The 9,209-nt window shown below is 24.8% G+C and overlaps 1 protein-coding gene across 1 annotated transcript; it reads right to left on the bottom strand.

Annotated features, from left to right (window-relative positions):
* Positions 1-1,853: 1,853 nt before the first annotated feature.
* Positions 1,854-4,105, bottom strand: LOC145828471 (uncharacterized). The gene has a single exon (XM_082936231.1). It carries the CDS (start codon positions 3,965-3,967, stop codon positions 2,591-2,593), a length of 1,377 nt encoding a protein of 458 aa, XP_082792357.1. The 5' UTR covers positions 3,968-4,105; the 3' UTR covers positions 1,854-2,590.
* Positions 4,106-9,209: the final 5,104 nt, after the last annotated feature.

The raw sequence follows: 9,209 nt of genomic DNA, 5'->3' as shown, positions 1-9,209 counted from the left end.
TGAAAATAACTATTTTAAACCAAGTATAACTAGCCACAACACGGTTTTCTTTACCTAACAATGAAAATCAACATAGTAAAGTTCACAAAAATTAAATAGTATAAAATTAATTATAGAAAATCTCAATATTTAAAACTAAATCAATTCAAAGTTATTTACACGATAAAAAAAAAACTAACCTGAGCTTATTTAAATCTTTTTTTTTAACCTAAGATTTTAGTACACTTAAAAGTAACCTTAGTGTATGGCAACCCTGCGAAGCATAAAATAGTATAACCGTAAAGATTAATAAAAGTTTGAATACTCTATTTATTATCAAATAAAACGTGTTTCCAAGATTAATAAAAAGCCACACTGTTGTATTTGATGAGTATCGATTCAGTTCCTTTAATAAATGAAAAAACAACTTTACAAATTGACTAGATCAAATGGAAATGGATTAAAAATCGAATAGAATTAGTTAAGTAGGAGCTGATCAGATTCGAATTACTTTTTATTGGAATTATTGATTTCAAACTGAAATAGCACAATTTGATATATATATATATATACAAACTTATATAACTTTACATATTTAAAACTTATGTCACATTTTTTATTCTTATTTTCGTACAGAAGTATATTACTTAAAATTAAACTTCGCTAATAAATTTTACAACTATAGACTTATTTCAAAAACTAAAGCGTTTATGTTTAAAAATTAACCTAATTTTTAGTTTGTAAAATTAGAGTTTTAATAATTCTAACCATCCTTTATAACTACATATTTTTATAGACTATTCAAGTGTTTAAACTCTGAATTTAATCATATCTTTAAATTTAGCTTATCAAATAAGTAAACGAGTAAGACTTGCATATTTTTGTAACTAGGTGTAGAGAACTTAAATTTCAAAAATAAATCAAGGTAAATATTTTAATGCTTCATCTTAATTTAAGATATTCCAAAGGTTAAAATTAAACACTTAAACTAATGCAACTAGTTGAAACATGAACTAGATGAAAAACATATCAATAGAAAGTTAATTTGTTCAGTAAATTGTTCTTGGATAAACACAACTACTTTTTTGAAATTTGTTTCCTCTTTTTGTAATTTAAATAAACATCACATTAAGTCTATTTGAAGTATTTCTATACTTAGTCGACCTGCTTAGTCTCATATTTTATTAAAGTATAAATTGGTAGGTGAGTATCTACAAAAAAGTAGTCCTTACAAACGTTTTAAAAGAACTTAAATATATTATTTGAATTTAAAATATAATTAACTTAGAATTAAAACATTAGACCAATTAAGATGAACCTTATCATGTTTTTCAAAGATAAATTTCATTTGAACTTTCTACCACTACAATTTTCTTGTAAGGCTAAAATACTTCATTTCTGTATAAATTACTTTTTACTTAGTTGTTTATGTTACTAAGTATTGGTTATTTAGGCAAAAAATAGAAAACAAGAAAACTAAAAGCCTATTTTGTAATATCCAATAAAAATTATAGAAAGTGAAACCCTGGTTGTATCTCATAAATGTGAAAGTTTGATGATCTGCAATGTAGAATAAAATGAGTCGCTTAATATTTAGCTCAGAATACACTACATAAGGTTTGACCATACCAATTCGATTATCAGACCACAAGCCTTTGGTAGACTAAGACCTGGGTTTCCTTCTTATTGAAACTCATCAGTCAGCCGCAACCGAATACTTGCAGTCGTCATCTACAAACGGTTAGGTAAAACTTACGAATTACAATAAGAACAAAAATAATTAATTTAACATTGTTTTGTAGTTTATTTTGATGCTAGTTGTTCTGTATAATTTGTAGAACTCAATTACACAGTATTCAATTAACGTTGACCATTTAAAACAATTCAAGTAGACATATCTACGAAGACAAGTCTAAAGCTACAAGGTTAGGGTGTTTTTTGTTGCTTAGGATTTTTCAATTTAAATCGTGTATAAAATATTTACTTAGGTGTTAGTTACCATGCTAAACAAGATTAAACTGTGTAACAAACTTCAGTCTAAAACAGATATCTGATGTAGGATAATTTTTTTATTATTTGTTACACTTCCTAATTTATAAGTATTGGTGTAATGAGTTGGCGAAAAAAAATCTTGAAACAATACGTATATTTAAATTTTGTTTAGATTTTTTAAGCAGTTAGAAGTTTTTATTAAAATACTTTTCTTGTTTTAAGTATCTTTATAAAAATGTTTACACATATTTTTACTTAGGACTAACAATTTTTATGGAAACATTTGATAAATACTAAATCATGCAAAATTAAGAGTTTAAAATAATACCAGTTAATACATACTTATTTATATTTTTAAAAGACAATCACATATTTCTATCGCAAAAATTGTATATAACTTTTTTTTTTTAATATTCTCAAATCGAGTCGAAAAAATATGTTAGCAAAACTTAGCAACGGCAGTTTTAGACAAAAACTTATGCATTTCAACAAATAGTTTGTTTAAAACAGTTGAAATAACGTCGAAAATATTGACCTAGAACTAAAGTTTTAAACTAACTTTTTATAATATCAAACTTTAAAAAAAACAGATAAAAAATATTTTTTTATTATAAATATTCTACCACGTTTTTAAATCATCTAAATTAATTGTAAAATTTTTGTAGTCAATGGGTTCTAATAAACTGTCCGTATTTTCGATTGTTGCATCTTTAGTATTTATTTTTTGACCAAAATCATCTTGTGACAATTCAACTACATTTAAGTAAGTGTTGTGTTGACCAATAACTGACTTTTCAGTAGAAAAATCATTACTTGGTTCACTTAAATTGGAACTTTCTGAGCTCATTGCTTTATTATCTGACAAAGGTACCAATTCATCCTTGTTGAATTTTTGATCATTGCTAACACTAACTGGTTCAATTACATCAATATACAATATATCTTCAAGGTTATTTGTGTTTTCTTCTGTCATTCTAGATTGATCATCTATTAACAAAGGTATTATTTTTCTACTAGAATGATCATTTAGGGTTGTTTTATCTGACACATTACTAGCTTTTAAATTCAGCAGCTCTGTAGGTTTTCTAACTGTAGTATCAACAATTGACTCTTCAGAATTTTTAGAAGATAAAGCATTATTTTTTTTCTTTTTAGATGATTTGTTTTTGCTTTTTTTCTTTCTCTTCTTCTTATCTTCATAAGGATTAATTGCAAAAGTTTCTGAAGTAACATGCTTATCCATATTGTGCATTTCACCTTTTTTTTTTTGAGACCAATGACGTTGTTGAACCATTTGTTCATAAGTTTCCCTCGGCCCTGATCTAAAACCTTTCCAAAACTCATTATAAAACGTACCAAAGCCAAGGGCTGACATTTCCATTTCCCGTTTCCACATAATCCAAAACACTCCAAATGCTGCAGCTATGACAGAGACATCAAACCAAAATGACCTAGTTTTTACTCCATTATAAGGATTTTCTTCTTTTTTTTGCTCAAATTTCATTCCATGCACACCTGAGGTGTTAACATTACTATAAGTTGAGCGATGGCTAGCTGAGTTCATACCTTGACTTTTCCATTCATCATAAGTGTGAGTTTGTTTTGATGATGATCGACGATATGAATCGTATTCATGCCTTGATTTAGTGTTTGATAAAATTTCATATGCCTGCTTAACTTTTATAAACTCATTAGTAGTATCTTTAGATCCAGTTTTTAAGCTGTCAGGGTGCAGTTTCTTACTTTTTTCATAAAATATTTTCTTTATTTGTTTAGCAGTTGCACTTGGTTTAACTCCAAGTACTTTATAGTAGTCTATATTTTTGCTTTGGTTAAATCTTAGCTGGCTAACAAACGGATTATATTTAAAAGAACAACAAGGTTTACTTCCCTTAAATTTTACACAAGTTCTAAAAGTGTGGTATATTAATAATCTGTTGACACTTTGCTTTGAAATCCACAAAAGTTTATCTGCTTTGTATATTTTTTTTAACATTTTTCTTGCAATAACTATACTTAATTTTTTCTGTTACAGTTTAAAATTAGATTAATCTTTTTAGAAAAATGTTTAGTTTCATTGTGTCCATTTCAAAATCAAACAAGATTAATATAGTCTTTGTTTTAAAAACACATCAGTTCTGTAAATTACAGCAAATTAACAAACCAAAAAAAACCTAATGACTAGCTTAAAATAAAATTTAAACTAGTTAATATTAAGATAAACTGTTAACAGAGTAAATCAAAGGTATGATAAAGTCATAAGGGAAGAGGAGCTATCGCAAATGTTATATTTAAAAGTGCATTTGTTTGAGTAGCAAAAAAAAAGATAAAACATTTAAACTTGAAAGATATTTAGGGTTAACTATGTTGCTCTATATGCTATATGATGACATTATACACCATCTCTGATGCTAAAATATTCTTTTGTACTGAAACTATATTTTTTTCATTAAAGAGTTTAAACTAAGCCCTCAAAAATAAAGTTTAATAAACTTCTTTTTTGATTTTTTATGAAGAGGTTGAGTTGAGTAGTAGTAGGGTTACCACTCTATTAGGAAAATAAACTAGCATAAATGACTAAAACTATTCTTAATTACCCTGCGTTTATTACAATAACTCAAAAAAAGATTATTCACATTCAATAAACCTGTCATTAATCCTGTGTAAATTGTGCACATTAATGTATTTTAAATAAAAAAAAAACTAAAGTAAATCGTAAAATACATTTCTAAATTTATGTGTATAAAGTCTTGTTATATTTTTAACTATTTTAAGCAAGTTTTAATTTTTTAAGATGTCAAAAACCACTGTTCTTGTTGTATATAAAAATAAACTCTATTTTCTAATCATTATAAGCAAGACTGTAAATATATCTTTCAGGAAATCTTCCTTGATATATTTAGAAAATTCTGTCGGAAGGAATTTAAAAAAAAATAAAAATAAAAACTTTATATAAAAAGTAAACAAAAAAAACAGTTTTTTTTTAGTTTTTTTGTTATAAAATTTTTATTTTTTATCTTTTTTAAATTCTGTTCCAACAGAATTTTCTAAATATATCAAGGAACATTTCCTGAAATTTGAGGTATTTATCTCAAAAAACGTAGGAGATGATAGATTTTTAGTAATTTCTAGTTATTTGCCGTTTTAGTTTGCGCCTCCCATAAGGATCCTATTGTTGCCTCAAACTTTGACCGGCTATATCTCAAAAATTATTTTGAATTTTTAAAATCTGTAAAAAGTATCTTGTAGCTTAGTAAAAATTATACAAAATAAGATCAAAAACTAAAAAAAGGTGTTTACCCCCCCCCTAATCCCTTAAACTTTGCTATAAAAAAATTTTAACTTTATAAATTTAACAAAAATGAAAATAAGAAAACTAGTTCACTAAAAAAAATTAAAATATCCAAAACTAAATCAGCTGTAACTAATTAGAAATTTTACTAAAAACTTACGTAAGTTATTCAAAAACTCTTAAAATTAGCTGAATTATTGCAATGTAAAAACTGAACTGACTAAGATTTTTAAAACATCTTTATAAAATTCAAACTAACTTGAGTGTGTAGCAACCCTAAAATTATACTCAGAGAGCCTGGGTTTAATATAAAGATTAAAAATAATGAGTAAGAGACAAAAACTACTACTGTTTTTTAGGCTTAAATACTAAACAATTTCATGATACAAAAAAAATACTTTATATCTAGAAACTTTTTGTAAAATATCTTCCTTTTATTTCATTCATTTTTTTAGATCTATTAAGGTTATTCAAAGTTGTTTTGGAAAAATATAAAGTTCCAGGTTTTAATAGATTATTTTTTGCCTAAACTTTCAAATTTAAGGATTTCAAGTTAAATGGCAATTTTGTTGTAGTTGTGATTAAATTTAAAAGATCAAGCTTTTAACTTTAACAATCACTTAAGGGTACAAGTGATATTTAGGGGATAAAGTACTTTTTTTACATGTTGATCTTATTTTAAAGATGTTCAGCTTGCTAACAGCTGTTTTTTACCATTTTGTAAAATTCAAATTAGTTTTTGAGATATGAGGGGACTAAGTTAGAAAGTCCAATAGATCCTTAGGGCAAAATTAAAAAGGCAAAAAAGACTATTTCATTAAAAATCTATCTCCTCCCACAGTTTTTAAGCAACCTTTTTCAAACTTTCTCAGTTTAATTTTAACTTTATAATAAAAAATCTATTGTAATTTTTTTAGATTTGAGTAAAAATAATATAACATTTTTATTAAAAATATAAAGAATAACTAAATTATAAATAACCAAACAGAATAATTAAATTATAAAGAAGTTATTCTTTCCATTTACAACCCAGTTGAAGTGTGTTGATTCGTTAACACACAGAAACATATGTTGGTACAATAAAGGAAGATTACTGTACAATTTGTTTTTATTTATATTCCAGTGAAATTATTACACTAGGAACTTTTGTTAGCAAACGATTAAACCTATATTTTGAACAGTTATTAAAAATATATTGATTTTTTTTCATGTTTTGGTTATATAATTTTTATTAAACTTTTATTTGTGATTTTTCTTAAATTGTTTTACTAGGATTTTTCTTATAATGCAAAAAATAAGTCCTGAAAATTTGAGGTCAATAGCTAAAGAAAATGAAGAATAAGAAAGATTTTTAGTGAATTTTTCAAAATTAAGAGAAACATGGCTTTAAATTTTTTTGATTTAATACTATTGGTTGGGAATTTTTTAATAAAACTTGTTATACCTTAGAAGTTAACTGAATTTCTTTTAGTTAAAAAAAAACTATATTTTACTATATACTCTATACTATGCCATGGGTTGGCAAACAGCGGCTTCCTGGCCAAATGCGGCCCACAAAGACAAAATATGTGGCCTGCAAGGAACATTTCAGCTAAAACCATACTTTTTAAAAACAATATAAAAAAAAGCTTTTATGGTGAAAACTTGCAACTAGGGCTTAATTTAAGTAATCACGCATTACTAGTGCTATTTTATATATTTAATATATTATACTATTTATATTGTTAAATTTTTTGGTTAAATGTAGTATTTTGTGTAAATTATTTTAATAATTTTCTATAAAGTGTGGCCAGCTACTTATACAAGGCTGTCGACCCCTGATTTATGCTTTCATATAAGGGCCAATGTTATTTTTGGTAACAAAGAAAAAAAGTTTTACCCTCCTAATGCCCTTAACACAGGGTTGCCAAATGTTTTTAACAAATTTTTTCCATGTTTTAAAAAATACACATTTTCGGGTCTATTTTTAGTTTAAAGTTAAATTTAAGGTAATAAACTGTGTTGAGTATTGAAAAGATACTGTAAAGCTACTTTAAATGTGTTTTTTAATGAAAATAATACTAAAGATGACAAATTTTTTATCTGTATGATATATTTTTAGTGTCAAATTGAAATTTTACTACTTAAAGTGTTAAAATTGTCAAAAATTCCAGATTTTTCAATGTTTTTTTAGTGATTTTTGTTTGAAATTATAGGTTAAATTCCAGCCTAAATTGTCAAATTCCAAGTTTCCAGGTTTTTTGGAAACCCTGTTAAGAAGATCTTAAAGTTTTATTTTCAATATATTATTTCTAGGTTATTTCAGAGAAGTAACTAATGTAGGATTATCAGTCTTCAAACAACAAATACTAAGTCAAATAAACTGTAGGCTAATTTAAGTTTATAAGTAATACTTTTGGTAACTTCCTATGATGATGTTGCACCAATATCAAAGTGAAAGTATATTATATTTGATGTCTTTTATAACCATATTTTTCGGCTAAAAATTTGTATTTTATAAATATATAAATAGAATTAAACTTATTTATCATTAACTAATATAACTAAAATATTTAATTGCTTTTATTTGACAATATATAGCAATTATATCAATACATTGATTATGATATCGTAAAATAAAGTCAATTAAATAATTTAGTTTATCATAATAAAATTTATTCTTACTGTGTATTTATAAAGCTTGTGTAAAACAAAGTAGCTTTTTAGATAAAAACATTTATTTTTAGCATATAATTATGGTTAAAAAAGACATTGATCGAATATAATATATTTTCACTTTGATATTGGTGCAACATCATCCTAAGGAATTACTATACCTTTATGTGTACATTGTATAAAATTCCTACAACACTAAAAATGAAAATAATTTAAGTTTTAAGAGATATAATTTATCCACTAAAATAATCAGTAGTAAAAACAATAGTAATACTAAACAAAAAATATACAAAAAAATAGCTTTCACAGAACAGAGTTTTTTATTACGAGCATAAAGTTAATTTTATAGGCAAATTTATAAATTTTTCAAAAAAATAAAACTTTAATGTCAATTATTTTCCATATCTTAAAAGCTATCTAAATTTTTTTTTATTTTAGAGAATGCACCTTTGTCTTTAATTAAAAAAAAATTGGTTTGGGGTTTGAATTATTTCATGGGGTCCCTCCAAAAATAAAGGTTTTTTTTTTCATTATTATGGTATTGAAACCAATTTTTTTTTTTTTTTTCCTTTGTTTGCATGTTATTTAAACTGTTATATGTTTATTTTATAAATAGTGTTAATATCTTTTACGATTTGGCCCCAAAGCAAAATGATGTATATTACACTATCATTTGCCTTGATCATTTCCTAGATAAAAAATTGATAAAAGGAAAAAAAAAATTAATAAGAATGTGAATTACAATAAATTTAAGTTAACTAAAATAATTTAATTAAATTTGTTCTAATTCACATTCTTATTAGTTGTTTTTTTTCCTTTTATCAATTTTTTATCTAGGAAATGGCCAAGGCAAATGATAGTGTAATATACATCATTTTGCTTTGGGGCTAAATCGTAAAAGATATTAACATTATTTATAAAATAAACATCTAACAGTTTAAATAACATGCAAACTAAGGGAAAAAAAGTAAACAAAAAAAAATATCTATTTTTGGTTTTAATACCATAAGAATGAAAAAAAATCTTTATTTTTGGAGGGACTCCATGAAATAATTCAAACCCCAAACAATTTTTTTTTTTAATTAAAGACAAAGCTGCGTTCTCTAAAATAAAAAAAAATCTTTAGATAGCTTTTAAGATAAGGAAAATAATTGACATTAAAGTTTTATGTTTTTGAAAAATTTATAAATATGCCTACAAAATTAACTTTATGCTCGTTTTTTTATTATGTACTCTGTTTATTTTATTATGATGTCAATTCAAAATGAGTCTCCACAAGTCATTGTTAAAA

This window comes from Thalia democratica, chromosome 1 (genome assembly GCF_965202585.1).
Source record: "Thalia democratica chromosome 1, ktThaDemo2.hap1.1, whole genome shotgun sequence".
In the NCBI taxonomy this organism is placed as follows: Eukaryota; Metazoa; Chordata; class Thaliacea; order Salpida; family Salpidae; genus Thalia; species Thalia democratica.
This window is presented reverse-complemented; position numbering and strand designations above follow the sequence as displayed.